General features: G+C 36.6%; 2 protein-coding genes across 2 annotated transcripts; one reads left to right on the forward strand and one right to left on the reverse strand.

Moving 5' to 3' along the window:
* Positions 1–3,024: 3,024 nt before the first annotated feature.
* Positions 3,025–16,920, forward strand: LOC125050662 (transient receptor potential channel pyrexia-like). The gene is made up of 11 exons (XM_047650641.1): positions 3,025–3,169; positions 4,757–4,838; positions 5,193–5,381; positions 5,816–6,033; positions 12,748–12,929; positions 13,024–13,205; positions 13,444–13,672; positions 13,902–14,060; positions 14,128–15,243; positions 15,326–15,580; positions 16,025–16,920. Exons 1-11 carry the CDS (start codon positions 3,160–3,162, stop codon positions 16,889–16,891), a joined length of 3,489 nt encoding a protein of 1,162 aa, XP_047506597.1. The 5' UTR covers positions 3,025–3,159; the 3' UTR covers positions 16,892–16,920.
* LOC125050665 (dynein light chain roadblock-type 2-like) lies at positions 11,014–17,355 on the reverse strand. The gene is made up of 4 exons (XM_047650647.1): positions 17,253–17,355; positions 12,092–12,254; positions 11,494–11,673; positions 11,014–11,278 (listed from the first exon to the last, which is right to left on the reverse strand). The coding sequence occupies exons 2-4, from the start codon at positions 12,113–12,115 to the stop codon at positions 11,171–11,173; spliced, it is 312 nt and encodes a 103-aa protein (XP_047506603.1). The 5' UTR covers positions 12,116–12,254; positions 17,253–17,355; the 3' UTR covers positions 11,014–11,170.
* Positions 17,356–17,371: the final 16 nt, after the last annotated feature.

The following is a 17,371-nucleotide window of genomic DNA, read 5'->3' on the forward strand; positions in this document are numbered from 1 at the left end:
CGGTTCTGTAATCATGATCGCTACAATGAATGGTTCATTTTATCATTTAACCACATGTTATATCTTGTGAACAAACAATAAGAAACATTATCTTACACAAAATATTTTACAGTAGATCAACCACAATCTTTGTATCACATCAAAATCAAATCAAGGCATTTGGGGTTGACCGGTAAAAGACCTCCTAGCACTTTTATTTATAATTTTTTTTAATTTATTTTTGCTTTAAAAACAAAACACTACGTTTAAAAGACTACTTAAACCGATCTTTAAGTATATGGGCAGTATGGGCATTAGCATTAAGTACCCATCTAAACAAGAAACAATTCCCGCTTCAGTAAACACATCCTTAGATAACAAAAGGACTGTCTAAACCACTGCCTTGTGAAGGCTTTTGACGAATTATTCAATCGGGGTCACTAAGTGGTCAGTTAATGGCTATCTACGCTTTGTATTATTAAGTAAATTTGCCCGCATCTTGACTTAGAGGGTGACTTTCATATTGTCTTTCCGTACAGTTTTTTTTCGTGTTATTACTAAATATATAAAACATCATTATTAAAGACAAAAACATAAATATTTAAGACAAACTATTCAAGATTGTGCCAATTAAAACGTATGCTTTTACTTCAAGGATTTGCGCCACAGACAAGCAAGAGTATATTACACTTGCTTCTGATATTGCCGAGAGTCCATGGGTGGCGATGTCACTAAACAGCAGGTGAGCCTTTGGCCTCTATTTTATTAAAAATTAAACCTCTCTAATTCTGTCAGGATTCTCTCACTGTCCGTAAATTTAGAAACTCATGATGAACTTTTTACATTAGTAGACTTCTTTGCTAATCGTTATTTATAAATCTATCTACAAAATGGTACTATTCTTTCCAACAACAATTTGGAAAAATAACTGGAATTTATTCCGCGCTTTCGTTACAACGGAAAGCGATTTTAAAAATTCGTTGCGCAGTTTTCGAGGAAGTGTATTTGACAAGTGCGCCATTATCTCTGCGCGTTTTTGTAATAAATACTTTTTTTGTCTCATGTTATAAAATATACAATAAATATAAAAATATGTTTGAATTATTTAGAGTAGCAATATGTTATATAATTACAAATACCAAAATTAAATAGGATAATTCATAATTAAAATAATATGAGGTGATTACGAGTTCATTTGTTTGTTTTTTTTATAATTTATGTCATACTTTAACTCACTATGATACGAAAATACCATTTGAGTGTGTCTTTTGGGGGCACAGAGCGAAATTGGCGTGCAGGCAATTGTGGAAATTAGTATTTTGAATATTTTCATTTCGTTAATTCAAACTTTATGAATTTCGTATGGTATTTTTCAAAATTTGTATTTATATTTTTACGAAGGGTAAAGTTTGGCTTATTCAATTAATTTGTTTTTGCTTACAAAACGCCATTAAAAAAGATAGATAGAAAAACAATATTCTAGCCACATCTATCCCATACATTTAAATCAGTTAATAAAGAGCCAAACCCCAATCTTCCAACATTTATTTCAATATTTTATAGTATTGTTTTAATATATTTTAGTTCAAAATAGTTAATATTTTATTATACCCAATAATCAATCAAACCAAACTATAATCAATCCATTAATGTAACACGGTAAGCTGACCCGTTTTCACAAGACCACTAACTTTTTATAATATTTTTCTTAATTCTTCCATGACTTCAGTTCAGCGATTCAGATCGCCATTTTCTCGCCTAACATACATAATGATAGCCTGTAGGCAGTTTGGTTTATACAGGTTCAATACCAAAAACTTACCGCAAACCACTTTAAAATGTACATCACAAAGCGACATACAATATTCAGCAACACTGTGCTACATAAATTTAAGATCAAAATTTGTGCAGAGCGACACTGCCACATCTTTTATTGAAACTTAATGTTTGAAGGCTTTTTAAAACTCTCAAGAATATGAAGGCATTCTAAACGCCAGAGAAGCCTGCTTCATACTTTAAAATCGTTTTCTGTATCCCCAAATGTATACTCTAAGATTTTTATCATTTCTTCATATGCTATAGACATATAATAGCAATTGATTACGATATTATTATAATAGAAATTTTTATGTATTAAAAAGAGCTCATGATTTAATTCACAATTATACAATTTAACTCACAATTTTCTCTTACCTCAAAATTACTTTCGCATCGCAAAGTAATTAGTGTAATTATTCCACCTACTCATAATCAAGATACGAGGGTTTACGCAATTAAGTCTGAATTTCTGATAAGCAGTGAAAATTAAGAATTATGATTATAATAATATTTCACTTGTTCTAATTAGATTGGAGCAAATTTTAAAAAACGAAGATCAACTGGAGCGACAGCGTTAGGTTATGTTGTAGAAACCAAGGATGTAGGAACGTGGACCAAAGAAGCCTAACTATATATTGATTTTTGAGCACACGGATATCGGACAAATGCCAGAACAAGGTCAACAAACATACACCATACCCGAACCGTACTTACGCACGTTAATGTCGGTAAAGATATATCTCTTTTATATATCTTATCTCAAGATAAGTAACAGGATATAGATGTAGTAGTTCGTAGACTGGAAGAAGACCTATTATTATATATTTTAGTAAATAACGTGAAGTAGAGAGACACAAATCATTTAAACATTTTTTACATGTTCGTGCCAATATCGGGTTATTCGAATTTGACGATCTTCATCTTCGCAATAAAATTTATATTTTGGACCTAAAATTAAAAATTAACTCGAATTTCTGCACTTGTCTTATACGTACGTGCCGGACACACTACTAACTTCACAACCTAATTTTCTCACGATGTTTACCTTCCCGAGCAAGAAAGTGTTGGTGTCAATTGTAAAAAGAAAAATCTATTCATGCACAACCGATCTTTAAACTCACGATATACTCGTTGAGAATAACACAATTCAACACAACATCTCTAATAAACAAACGATTAAATTAATATTAAATAACAATAAAGCCTTGACTACAACTAAACTGTCTATACCTATATTTGTCTACAAATTTTCGATATATTGTCAATGTTATTTGATTGTAGTTAATGCAGTATTTTCTGTGACATAGTTATCACATTTGTGTAAAACTGCCAAATGCGGGGAGTTTTGTTTATTTTGTGACTATGGAACGAGGTTAGTCGAAGTTTCTACCTATACTTGTAAAAAATCCGGTAATATGTGTTAAAATTAAAATTACCTTTTAATACCAGACATTTTAGAATCTTATTAATCTGTTATCTACTTTATTAAAATCTATAAGTACGATACTCTATTAATTACAGACGCACTTGAGGCTTCTAAACCGCTTAAGTTAGGTAAGGTAGTTAGTTATTTTGGTCAAGAGATAGACACCATAAAAAGTTGATTTATTCCTTCAGGAATAAAACATATAGTTATTGATTAAATTAATAAAAACTACAAAAACGATTCAACTAATTTCCCTAGTGCGTGGATGAATACTTTTTACATGTATGACAAAGGTTTTAATAGATGTTATTCTTCAAATTGTTTGAAACAGTCTTAACAATCCATTAAGGGCCACGCCCTGGAGATTAAACTAAAATGCTTTGCGATGCACAATGCAATTACGTTGAACTATTTGCTAAGCATTTAGAACATTAGTCACTTAATGGCGGTGACAAACTGAACAACTAAATAACTAAACAAATTCATTCAAACTTCATACTCATGCAACAGTGCGTATGCATGCATAATGCATATGCTTTTTGCGAATTTAAAACTTTAGTATGCTAATACATGTCAATAATAAAATTAATACCAATAATGGGACTGATGGCAGTAAAAACTAAATGCCATTTTGACATTAATTCGCACTATGAAGCAGAAATAACTCTACATTTGTTGCTTATTTCAATTCTACCAGTCTTAGTAACTTAGTTCACCGTATTGCTGAGACTACCTGGTAACATACTGATGAGGTAGCATACTAATAATATCTTAAAAATTTAAGTTGTTTGAATAACATGAATATTCTGAAAAGCACTTATAATTTAATTGTAATCTTCCAATAGTTTCTATTTAACATTATCAAACTTAACCTAACAATAGTAATTCAGGAATAGAATAAGTAATATTTTCATTATTTACGAAAACTACCTATTACAATAGTCAATAAGTATAATTTCATTGACTCAGGCGCACGTCCATTATCATCAGTTTTCGTAGTAACGCATTGACCATCGCACACATTTTACCGCGTTTATTTGAGTGTAAACATTACAATGTTAACATCGAAATTCCCCATGGGCAAGTATGACGTTTTAGTAAATACTTACTAATAATAACTCTAACTCACATATTTCTCAAATCCTATGTTTCGTTATTTATTAAGTATCTATTTGCCTATTTAGGCTACGATAAAGTGAATATTTTACAAGTTGCCACGCCAGCACATGTTTCACCTCCCGTTACTTGTTACGTTGTAATGGGGTATGCGACAGTCACGTATGTGTTTATTTTATTGCAACGAAAAAGCAAGTAGGTTTCATTCCTGTACCTTCTATACTTACAAGTTCAAACAATAATAATTTCACCAGTCATTCAACCCAGAAAAGAATGTCTTCAAATTCTTAATCACCTTAAAGCTTAGTTTATGGGTTGAATCATCAATGATTCTAGTTGTAAGCACATCTGGTATAGACTAAATTACAAAATGTTCAATAAAATAGAAATCATAATATATCCAATTGTAACTTTCAGACATAGAACGAGGTATACCCGAGGAAAATGAAACCTCGCCATTGCTCAACGACAGGTCTGAACAGGCAACAAGCAATGAAAGGTATTATTTTTTCTTAATTGCGTGAGCAAACTCTCAATTACCTCATCCAGCTCAAATCTGGCTGGATTTTTTGGCTAACTTGTAGATATACAAGAACTTGGACAATATAATTAACAGCATTAAAAGCAATTTACGTTCTAAATATTTAGTACAATAGTTGACGACACTTACTTATTTTTTATTAATTTATATATTTATTCCTTGAACTTTGGGGAAAATTTCACGGTAAAACCTAAAAACCCGTTTCATAAAACATATTAAAGCGAAATGAAGTTAGCGGCGTCAGGTAGTAATATATGTTACTAGTATAAATATGACGGAACGCAATTTAAATTGAATATAATTATGTTACAGAAAGCATAGACCCTACCCACCACTCAGCCTGGCTCCATCATCAGTGCTTTCCACCCCCGATTCATCTCCCGCACCAGACACTGCTTGTACTTGGCCAAAGAAATGGCGACGAAGCGATCGCCGCACCAGAAGACTTAATACTCAATTGCTAGAAGCAATAGAATCACACAATGTGGATGAGGTTGAAAGGTATATATTGTATAAGCGAAGGTCAAACAACTTGTATATACGAATCTATAACCAAACTTATGTGCCTGGAAATATGATATTGGCAAATCATTATACAGAAAACAGCTATTCTCTCGTGGCGTTTTTAAGTACGCTAGTGAAATAGATTTAAACGGAAATATACTAACAAGAATAAAAACACCTTCAAGCAGCATGCACTGATGAGTAAAATTAAGTTTGAATAAAAATTACATTTAGCCTATTTGTTATAAGTAATTGTATCTTCGTGTGACGTATGGTACTCAAATTTTACAATTTGATACATAAATAGATATAGGATTAGTAGTCAGTAAGTAGCTAGCTTGCAATATCTTGAAATACTACCTACAGTTGAAATAATATTGTGATACGTTATCAAACTGTGCGTCCAAAGTAGCATAATTTTCGTTCTTTAGGTTACTAAATTCTGGTGCAAATCCAAACGCAACATGCCGCCTTGACCTGGTATCGGCATGTCACATAGCTGCGATAAATGGTGGAGACTCACTCGGTATTCTCGCCAAACATGGAGCCGAGAAGCATAGGCTGGACGTCCTTGGAAGAACTCCATTGCATCTTGCAGCGTATGCTGGAAATGCTCGCCAAGTTGCTATTTTGTTGGGGTTTTCCGAAGGTATGTTTTTGTATGTTTAATTTCAATTTTTCAAAGTATAATTTAGCCTATATCATCAAGACTAACTAGGTTTTCCGCATCTTGAAAATGCTTTATAAATCAGGAAACTTTAAATCACTAGACAAGACGTCGTTTCAATACAAGATTTACATAACAATATCGTCAACTCCCTAAGCTTTAAATAAGTTTAATAATAAATGGTAGCAAACTTCCGCACACAAATATTTTACTCAACAGAACAAAAACCCGTTGCTTTCAAAACTTTTCATATTAAGCTGGCCGGTCTTGCTAGAGGAAATTGTGCGATAGATTTAAACAAAATACTACGGGCGACAGTAATGAGTTTTCGAAAATATATTAAAATATATGAATGCACGACTCGCCTGAAATCAAATAAAGAAAACTGTTTATGATTGATATTACGAAGGCTGTACAGCTTGCCAGCCAGTGGACTGTGAAATGTATATTTAAATTTATATTTAATAAATGTCAGAAGTATTTGTATAACATATTTAGTGTTTTATTAGGAAGGTGAAATAGGTAACAAATATCGTCGTGAGAACTGAACTGAACAACCCTAGCACATATAGTCAATTATTATATATAAATTATGAGATGTTTGCACCAAGAGACCTAAGGTAGGATCAGAGGTTCAAGGGGGTGGGATTTTATCAAAGTTATCGGATGGGCTCACCACTTTAAATACGGGCCTGAAGAAGACTTCGCCACTTAAAGAGGAAGCAAGAAATGAATAAGACAGAGCAATATTCTAATCTGATTTGTTGTACATAAATTACACTACTACTTTCTCTCTTCTTAATTGTATACTACTTTCACATATTCACACATTCTTGTGAGCTGAGCATCTCGCACCTTCAGCTACTAAAATTTGGGACAACGGCGTCGGCCGGGACAGCGGTTGTTATTTAAATGAAATCTGAACAAAGGCTATCTTTATATTCATAAATAAATCTGTTATGTGCATGAGTCACGATTACTGGCACTTTTTATTAAGTAGTACGTACTGTACTGTATGGGTATTTAACTAGATTTCCTTTACCATTTGTCAATAAATAAATTTAAATCGTACATTAAAGTAAAGCTGTTTGCTAAGGCCTATTATAATATAAATTAATATTTAAACGATCCTAGTGTTTGGATATGAATTTCTCCAGTATAAAGAGGTAACGCGACTGAATCTCGCGGCTGCATTTCCAGACTCTGGGGCGATAATCAACATCCACGACTGTTTTAATGTAAAGTGGGAACTTGCAGTAAATGTAAAATTAGAAGCATTTAATGTATATTTCTTTTTTGACGTTCATAAGTGCACATTGTGTTACCTATATGAATAAATGATTTTGACTTTGACTTCTGACTTCAAAAGATATTATTCTCTATGAATAATTAACTCACACGGTCTTATTAGGGATAGTACTGTACTGATTACCATTATTTATAAAAATACCAGTGACGAGGTTGTAGCGTATTTCTTAAACATCGAGGTGTAGCAGCGTTGCCTGTGTACTGTATTAACATGTATTGGTATAACTATCTTTTTTTTTTTTTTATGTAATAGGAGGCAAACGGGCAGGAGGCTCACCTGATGTTAAGTGATACCGCCGTCCATGGACACTCACAATGCCAGAAGGCTCGCAAGTGCGTTGCCGGCCTTTCAAGAATTGGTACGCTCTTTTCTTGAAGGACCCTAAGTCGAATTGGTTCGGAAATACTTCTGTGGGCAGCTGGTTCCACAAAGTGGTGGTGCGCGGCTAAAACTGCCTTTGAAAACGCTCTGTTGTGAAACGATGGACGTCGAGGAGTTTTGTATTTTGCCTTGACGTCCGATGATGAAACTCAGCTGCAGGTATTAGACCGAACAACTCCTCTGAACACTCTCCATGGTAAATGCGGTAGAAGATGCAGAGAGATCCCACATCTCTACGCAGCGCCAAGGGATCAAGCCGCTCGGAAAGTGACTGGTCGTCGACGATTCGAACCGCTCTTCGTTGAATACGGTCAAGTGGAAGGAGCTGGTACTGGGGAGCTCCCGCCCAGAGGTGAGAGCAGTACTCTATGTGGGGCCGAATTTGCGCTTTATATAGTTGCAAGCGGTGGCCCGGAGTGAAGTACCGTCTCGCCTTGCTGAGCACACCAACCTTTTTGGAGGCTAATTTAGCCTTTCCTTCCAGATGACCGCGAAACTGAACGTTATTCGATATGTCAACGCCCAGTATTCCGATGCTAGCTGAGGCTTTAAGGAGAGTGTCTTCAAAGAGGGGAGTAGCGACAAAGGGAGTTTTTTTAGCGGAAAACGCGCATACTTGTGTCTTCTTGGGGTTAAATTGGACTAGATTTAGTCTACCCCAGTCCGAGACTCCACGTAGAAGAGTTTCGACTTCAGACACAAGTTTGTTCCGGTACTCATCGACAACAGCCCGAGAAATACCTGCCCGGCCAGTGTAAAAAGTATCCCCAGTGCTGTCGTCCGCATAGCAATGAATGTTGCTAAGCTGCAACATATCATTGATATGCAGAATAAACAGGGTCGGGGATAGGACACAGCCTTGTGGGACACCAGCATTCAAAGGTTTCAGGTCGGAGCATGCTCCGTCGATGACGACTTTGATGCTCCGATCAGCGAGAAAGCTGGAAATCCAGTTGCATAATTTCTCAGAGAGCCCATAGGCTGGAAGCTTCGAGAGCAGTGCTCTGTGCCACACCCGATCGAAGGCTTTCGCAATGTCCAAACTTACCGCCAGCGCCTCCCCCTTGGACTCAATTGCCTCTGCCCACCTATGTGTAAGGTATACAAGGAGGTCACCAGCTGAGCGACCACGACGAAAGCCGTACTGAGAATCGCTAATCAGCTGGTGGCCCTCTAGATACCTCAGGAGCTGGCTGTTAATAATGGTTTCCATTATTTTGGAGAACAAGGAGGTTATAGCTATTGGGCGATAGTTGGACGGATCAGAGCGATCGCCTTTTTTAGGGATCGGATGTATCGAAGCGATCTTCCAGCACTTCGGAACAGTGCCGAGCGTGTAAAGGTACCGGAAAAAGCGCGTTAGGACCGGAACCAACTCAGGAGCACAAGTACGCAGCACAATTGGAGGGATGCCATCGGGCCCGCTCGACTTATGGATGTCCAAGGAAGACAAAGCTTTACGGATAGCACGTTGCCGGAATATAACTTCGGGCATCGTAGTATCACACCGCAATAATGTCGGTGGTTCCTTCCCTTGATCATCCAAAGTGGAGTTCGACGCAAAGAGACAGCCTAGAAGATCGGCCTTCTCTTTCGCGGTAAGGGCCAGTGAGTCATCCTCCCTATGCAGTGGTGGAATTGAGGGCTGACAAAAATTCCCTTGGACAGCTTTGGCAAGAGACCAGAAGGCTCGAGTTCCCGAAGGGAGGTGGGCCAATTTCTCACCAAATCTGGCAATGTGCTCTGACTTTGCTTTAGCGATTTCTCGCTTGAAGGACCTGGAGGCTGAATTGTATGCTTTTTTACGTTCGCCGATAGTCACATCACAGGATGTCACCGCTTCTGCCCAGGCTTTAAAGCATTCACGCTTGCGGCGCAAAGCCGCTTTGCAAGAACGCCTAAACCAAGGCTGGGACTTGCCACCGACCGGCACCGCAGAGAATGGAATAAAGAGTTCCATACCCTGCAGGACCACCTCGGCGACAGAGTCAGCGACGGCATCTGGAGTACTCGACGAAAAGCAAATGGGCCCCCAAGGGTAGGACGCAAAAAAAGACCGCATCCCATCCCAATCTGCTGACTTATAGTGCCACACGCGGCGACAGCCCGTGAAGCTAGGCCGAAGAGGGCGCGTGAACGGCACAATGCTCCGGACCACACAATGATCTGATGAACCCAATGGCGGTTCAACAGAGACTTGGTAGTTCTCCGGATGTGAAGTCAGCAGAAGGTCCAACAAAGAGGGTTTATGACCATCCACATCTGGTATTCGCGTAATCGCAGGGACCATTTGCGTCAAGTCGTAAGCCAAAGCAAAGTCGTGAAAGGATCTTCCCGCATGATCGGTGGTTTCTGAGCCGAGCCAATCGGCATGGTGGGCGTTAAAATCGCCAAGTATCACGATTTCAGCGGTAGGAACCCTTCGAGCAGGGAATCTGTAGCCATTTGGATGTGCTCAATGAGTCGGTCAGTTTCGGTATTTCCGCTATGGGACCTATACAGGCATGCGTAGAATCGCGGATGGTCATCGCAGTCTAAGCGCAGCCAGAGGTTAGATAGGTCCCTTCCTTCAAGCGTCCCGAGGCGACGAGAACAGATATCCTCTCTGACGTACACGCAAACTCCCGCCCGCGGCACAAATGAATGTTCCAATTTGTACCCCGGGTAGGAGAGGTAGGAAGTATCAGCCGGGGGGGACATCTGAGTCTCGGTAAGAAAGAGCAAGGCCGGCTTCGCAGTCTCTAAGTGGTAGTGGACGGCGTTGATGTTGGAATTGAGCCCCCTAACATTTGTGAAGTCCACGGCGAGTGTGGACGGGGGTGCCTTTTTTAAATTGCTCCGTTTGCCCCGAGAACGAATAATGTTTTTACCGAGCGCAGAATTGCCCCCCCCCAGAATACGAAGGGCAGCCTGTGCGTCCACCACCGGGCGCAGAGTGTCCCGGTGTTGGACGCCCAGAGGGGGATTCTCCACCGCGAGCGCGTGTGGTACCCCCCTGGGGTAGATTCTGTTTTTTTTTCTGCACCTTCATATTTCTTGTGGGGGGGGGGAATGGGCTCCGGGAGTCTCTCTCACCGCACGAAACGCGAGTACAATAAGGCGAACTTATTGCATCACTTCACGCCGGTTTTCTGAGAGACAGTGGTACTGCCCCGGTCGTGCCTGCCCATTTGGCTGAAGGCCGAAGGCAACAGCATGGCACTCCCACTAGGGAAAATACAAAACCACATTCTAAACTAAGCCCACATTCTAAATAATACAAACATTCTGTATTAATAATTCTATTTCACAATACGTTTTTTCACATTTAATAAAATTTTGAAGAATCAAAACCCTGGACCAATATCTGTTGAACTACAAACAGAGAATTGTACGATTTTACAAATTTAAATGGTCGACATAATTAAATTTCTTTAAAATATTATAATATCAAGCCTTCCTCATGACCACAATTAAATGAAATTCATGATCTGGTGCGACCACTGCTTCTGTCTTCTTGGAGACCAGACGCAAAACCATTAACTCATCCGTCACGTCCTGTAAGTATATTTTTTATAAAACAAATCTGAAAAGATATATGAAAAAATCTATGGTTAACTTCAGAAGAAGTCCAATTAATATACAAGATAATAACTATATCTAAGAAATAAATAGAAGCTTATAAATGATACTATATTTGCTTCTTTTATAAATCTATATGGTAAAGTTATAAATGACTTGTTCATTAATTATTTAAAAGCCAAATTACTTACAATTTCTTTAAGAGCATTCGTCGCGTGATGCGATAAATTTCTCATATGAGTGGAATAGGTGGCCGCTGTCAAACTGTCCAGAGTCGTGGTCTCCGGAAACCCTTCACAGTTCACGATAATCGTCCCCACGACATTGCCATTTTCGTTTATTCGGGTCATTGTGTCCGTTGCTAAAGGACCCTGTAAAAAATATTGCAACTATAAATGTATTTATAATGTCATTTATTTAAAAAAAGCATTGTGAAAGACTAAACTATGGCGCAATTCATTGGCCGATAACATCTCTGACCCAATAAGATATTAGTATCAATCGAAATCAAATAATTCCAAAGTTTGTTTATTATTTAAATTAAAATGAAATATCGGAGAGACTTTATATAGGTACATAAGAAAATAATTATAGTTGATGAGAAATGAGGACTTAATTTTTTATATGAAAAGCTCTGTAAATTGCCCAATATGAAATGCCCATCATATTTTACGAGACCCATAAAAATATAATTTAGATTGCTTTTAAGTGTCTTAACGTGAAATGGAGATACCTAATAAAATGTTTATGATGCCTAGTTCATCGTTTTTTGGAATTTTCAGCACTCACCATAAAATTCTGAGCAATCTCCATGATGCATTAAAAATACCTCTGGGGCTTGAAAATTTCCAAAATTAAAGTCGCTTACAAAACGTTTTTGACGAGTGTAATTTGATTTCGTCAGATTCGTAATTAGTTTATTCTTCCATGTCAAGTGAAGCTTCCTTTCGGCCTGTGCGAATAATAAACAATAATTAAATAAGGTCTACGTAAAACAAAATTGTAAATGTAATTTTTAGACAAGTGTAAATTATTGAAATATTTCCATAAAGGAATATCCCATACAAACATTAAATACCTACGTACAAATATTTTAAAATATTAACATCAAGATCAAAATATATGTTGTTGAAGTCCCTTGGGTGTGAATATGTGATGTAGCAGACACACTTCTACCCCTATCTGATCATCAAAAACTAGAATTTTTATACCTAAATAAAATCATTCAAACAATTATTGTTTTACCTGGGTTTGAACGAAGAACATCTAACTGAATAAATCATTCTTCAATTTAACTAAAACAAAGGATCTGAATCCATACGGTGGTGTCACAATATATCGTAAAAAATATGACGCTTTTAGCTTTCTATGTTCTATTCACATAAAAATATGTCGTATTAATTCGTACTTGTTCCTTAAATATTTAAAACTTTAAATAATTACAGAAATTCAAAATCGCGTTGAATCAGAGGACATGTCATCTGATGTTGAAGAAGACGTAAAAAACCTGTGTCCAGAGTCTCAAGCAATGGTAAATGTACGCTGCGATGACTCAGATGTGAGCCGGACGCTTCCTAGTAGCTGGAAGGACAATATTGACCATAGTTGTCTCCAGATTAAAGGAACGGTGGGTCTTTACTATATACTGTCTGAAGGCATAAAAAAGTGGAAAATAGTTTCGTGTTTCATAAGACACCTAACCCTTCAATTTAATTTTGCAGTTACCACTTCTTCAGACAGGCTGGACACCATTACACGTGGCCGTATCTTGCCTTAAAAGTCACTCCACCAGGCTTCTGTTAGCTGCTGGAGCAGATCCAAACATTGTGGATGCACAGGGTCGTACGCCACTTGACGTGATTGCGTCAGCATATTATCTTGACGTTGATATCAAAGCTGACAAGTTAGTATAAATAGCTTTGTGTAGCGCCAGCGACTCTGGTCTGACTGGTATAGGTAGACATATGAGGCAGATACTATTACTGACCAGAATCTATTCAGTGATTTATGTGTAACACGATACAAAACTACATTCACAGCTAGTGTACTATTCATAATCAGAAAGTATTGCATTTTGCAGGTTTTTGGCCATAAATCTCAGACAGTTTTTCTAATATGAAAAATCTCGTTATTTCTTTCAGTTTTGCAGAAATAATTAAGATGCTTACCAAAGCTGGCGGAACATACAACACCATGAAATCAAAAGAACTCGATAACATCGCAACTCCACTACACACAGCCGTGGAACTAGAAAATATTAATGCAATAACTACACTTTTAGACATTGGTGCAAGTGTGAGCTGCTTAAATTCGGAAGGACAAACGCCGATGCACTTATGCGTTAAAAAGAGGTTACACGAACCTTTACAGGTAATCATAGTTTACGCTGCTGTCACCCTACTGTCAGCAAGACATTCTATTATGTTTAGTCAGAGCTAGACTCAATATCAGTAGCGATAAAAGCTAACGCTAGCCTATTTGTGTTAAAGTAAAAACACTTTTATAGATTAATATAATTTCTTAGATAAAACGTTCGAACAGATCTTACAGCTAATAATATCATACGGCGCAGGTTATAAGGTACAATCTAACATTTCAGGTGTTGGCCAACTATGAGTATTTAAATGCAGATCCGCTATCAGCAGTGATAGATGTAAAGGATAAGGATGGCTATACAGTACTTCAAGAGGCTGTCGAAGAAGCCTGGGTGCCCGGCGTATGCATTGCTTTAGAAGCCGGAGCCGATGTTACACTTAAAGTATGAGTAATATTATATGAGATCCGTAATCTTTATAGTGTAAACTTAAATGATATTCAATTTTTAGGCATATGATGGTCAAACTACGGTTCATTCAGCAGCTGACATCGGAAACATAGATGTGCTATTGGAAATATTAAGTGTAGCACGACAAAAAGGCATAATTGACTGCCAGAATGAAGATGGTGAAACAGCATTATTTAAAGCAATTATCAATGGCAATACAGACTGCGTTAATGCATTATTGGAAGAAGGAGCGTCTATTCAAATTAAGTTATCTGGAGAGGTGAGCGTGCTACATAAAGCTGCAGAGTATGGTCATTCAGAAATATTAAAGATTCTATTAGAGCACAACGAGGGGGAAGCTATATCAATGATAGATTCGCTATCTGCTAGAGATTGGAGAGGGTTTGGCCCGATACATTCTGCCGTAATGAGCAATAGTGTTGAATGTGTCGAGCTTTTACTTTCGAAGAATGCAGATGTGAGATTAAGAACAACGGATAGTCCACATTTCTGTTCAACACCGTTACATCTCGCTGCTATGAAAAATTTTATTGATGTTGCTAAATTTATTGTAAAGTTTGATAAAACTACAATACACGAAGTGAACAGCAAAGGGTGGTTTCCTCTACATACCGCCAGCCATCACGGCTGTAGAGATATTATAACATTACTCCTAAAAAAAGGCGCAGACTTGTCAGGGTACACTGATGGTCCTCGAAAATATAGACAGACAGCTATTGACATGATTTTAAACACATTGTCCATGCCAACAGAATTCATGTGTGGGGTTTTCGATTCCTATATAAATTCGAACTGTCCCAACTTCCACGACTCAAACTGTGAGATCAGCATTGACTATAGAATACTTATTCCCTCAGTTTGTGAAATGGAGCAAATGAAAGTAATTGAAGCTCTTCTCAAAACTGGCAATAGATATGGACAAAAGAAATTACTTGTACATCCGTTAGTGAAGAGCTTCTTGCATTTGAAGTGGAAAGCTTTGCTACCATTTTTCTATGTTATCGTTATTTTATACTCCATGTTAGTTTCTTCGTTAACTATTTTTACGATGTCTGTATTCTTTTATAAAGATACAGCTAGCAATCCACCTGATTTTCTATCTCCTGTTATTTGGGCAAATGTTGTGTATGTATCCGTGGTTTTAATAATACTGCAGGTAAATATATATGATTACCTTTACTTTCACCTTAAGTATTTTAAGTATTTAAAAACAATAAAAAAATAAAATTTTATTACAGGAAATATTATACATGAATGTAAGAAACAAAAGATATTTTTGTGAAATGGAAACATGGATAAAATTCGGATCGATTTGCCTTGCCGTTATTCTGCCATTATCTATAAACTTAGCTGAGACTGCGGACTGGCCTAGACATATAGCTACTTTAGCACTCCTTCTTTCCTGGATAGAACTGATGTTTCTATTATCTCGATTCCCCAGTTGGGGCTACTATGTTCTAATGTTTGGAAAAGTAGCTATCAACGTTATCAAAGTAAGTTTGTTATTCTCCATATTACAGTTATTATTATGGAAAATATATTACACCTAAACCTATCAAATCATGAATTAGAGAACAATTTTAAGTCAATGCACTTTATTATTAGAAAATGGTATCAAACCTATGAAATATATTATTCCATAAAATGCGCAGACAAAATAATATTCTCCGATTCAATATGAGATTTCGCCTAAACGTGCACTAAGAAAACCTTACCAGAAAAAGGGCCAGTTGTGCTACAACGTTTTAGGTCTGGGACTTAGATTTCTGTATCTACGATATTTTCCTTCAACGTAAGAGCGGTTTTCCAAAGCACGACCTCAATGTTGGGGTATAGGTTTTTTTTTTTATTACCTCAAGTCACTACTATAAACGGGAAATGATTGTTATACATATAGGAATGTACATACATTATAAATATATTTCTTTTTTTTTCAGATTTTATTAACATTCGTCTTTATCATCGTCGGATTTTCGTTAAGCTTCATGATACAGTTTCATACCCAAATTCCATTTGAAAGTCCATGGGCTGCGTTTGTTAAAACCGTTGTAATGATGACATCAGAATTCGACTATCAATCGCTTTTCGATCAAGAAAACTCAAGAGAACTTGCTACTTCTCTAATTGTTGTCCGTTTTATTTTTCTAATATTTCTTATACTGGCAGCTATTGTAATCATGAATTTAATGGTAGGTGTCGCTGTCAACGATATAAATGATTTGGCAATATTAGGAAACATAGACCGATTGTCTAAACAGGTGCAGTTTTTGTCCACCCTAGATAATTTGGTTTATAACAGGGTTTTTATCTTCATTTTACCGAAAAGAATAATAGAAGGCATCAAAAAGAAAAGGCGGGTAGTGAACATGATAATACTTGCACCGGGAAAACCAGAATGGAAGTATTATAAGGCTCTACCGACACATCTCAGAGAAGCAATTTTCACAATCGCTCAAGAAAAAATGAAACAAAAAGACGACGAAATAAACATGGAAGAATTCAAGAAGAAAATTGATGAAATGCATACGGCTGTTACCAATTTAGAAAATAATAGTGAACAATCGTCCAATATAGTAAAACCAGAGAAACCGTTAGTACAAAAAATGAAATATGATGAGATTATGAAACGTTTAGCTGTGTTGGATCATGGGATGGATAGTGTTAAGGATGAAATCACAAATTTAATTGAAGAAACTAAAACTCCGGTTAACGATTTGCGTAGACAAATGACCCAAATATCGACAGAAATTGAAAGTATCAAACAATATTTAATTCGATTAGACAACAAATTAAGTGAAAAATAAAATATGTTTAAAAAATATGTTCTTTTATAAATCGATATTTGTAATGTTATTTAACAAATTTGTAAAGAATTGAAAGAACGTATATATTTTATTGTAAATAAATTATCTTTAAAAATTTACTTTGTTATTTAAATTCGTATCAACTTTACCAAAAAGATAAACGAAATTACGTCTCCTGGGTTTGCCACTGGGTCAAATACCATAAGAACAGAAAAGTTCCGGGTCACAAATTTAGTTTATTTTCTTTTTTGAAAAAATAACGCACGACAAGATGTAAAGATATCATCATCAAAGATAATGCGCCTAAACTTACATATTAAACTAGTAAAGGTAACCTAACCTAAGTCTGACCATTTTGTACCTTCTTTCCTTCTTCATAATTGAAGTCGTGATCAAAACAAAGAAACACAGTTATAACATCTTTTATTTGATTTTTTAAATATTTAAAATACGAATGTAACAGGTTTACAGCGGTGCGCG

This window comes from Pieris napi, chromosome 6 (genome assembly GCF_905475465.1).
Source record: "Pieris napi chromosome 6, ilPieNapi1.2, whole genome shotgun sequence".
Classification (NCBI taxonomy): Eukaryota; Metazoa; Arthropoda; class Insecta; order Lepidoptera; family Pieridae; genus Pieris; species Pieris napi.

What these genes read in the sequence shown, in the direction of transcription:
- LOC125050662 (XM_047650641.1), top strand. An exon ending in CAGGCAACAAGCAATGAAAG is followed by an intron (nt 4,839 to 5,192) that starts GTATTATTTTTT and finishes ATTATGTTACAG; the next exon opens with AAAGCATAGACCCTACCCAC. An exon ending in AATGTGGATGAGGTTGAAAG is followed by an intron (nt 5,382 to 5,815) that starts GTATATATTGTA and finishes TTCGTTCTTTAG; the next exon opens with GTTACTAAATTCTGGTGCAA.
- LOC125050665 (XM_047650647.1), bottom strand. Translation starts at nt 12,115, where the DNA reads ATGGAGATTGCTCAGAATTTTATG. An exon ending in AGATTGCTCAGAATTTTATG is followed by an intron (nt 11,674 to 12,091) that starts GTGAGTGCTGAA and finishes TATTTTTTACAG; the next exon opens with GGTCCTTTAGCAACGGACAC. An exon ending in CGAATGCTCTTAAAGAAATT is followed by an intron (nt 11,279 to 11,493) that starts GTAAGTAATTTG and finishes ATATACTTACAG; the next exon opens with GACGTGACGGATGAGTTAAT.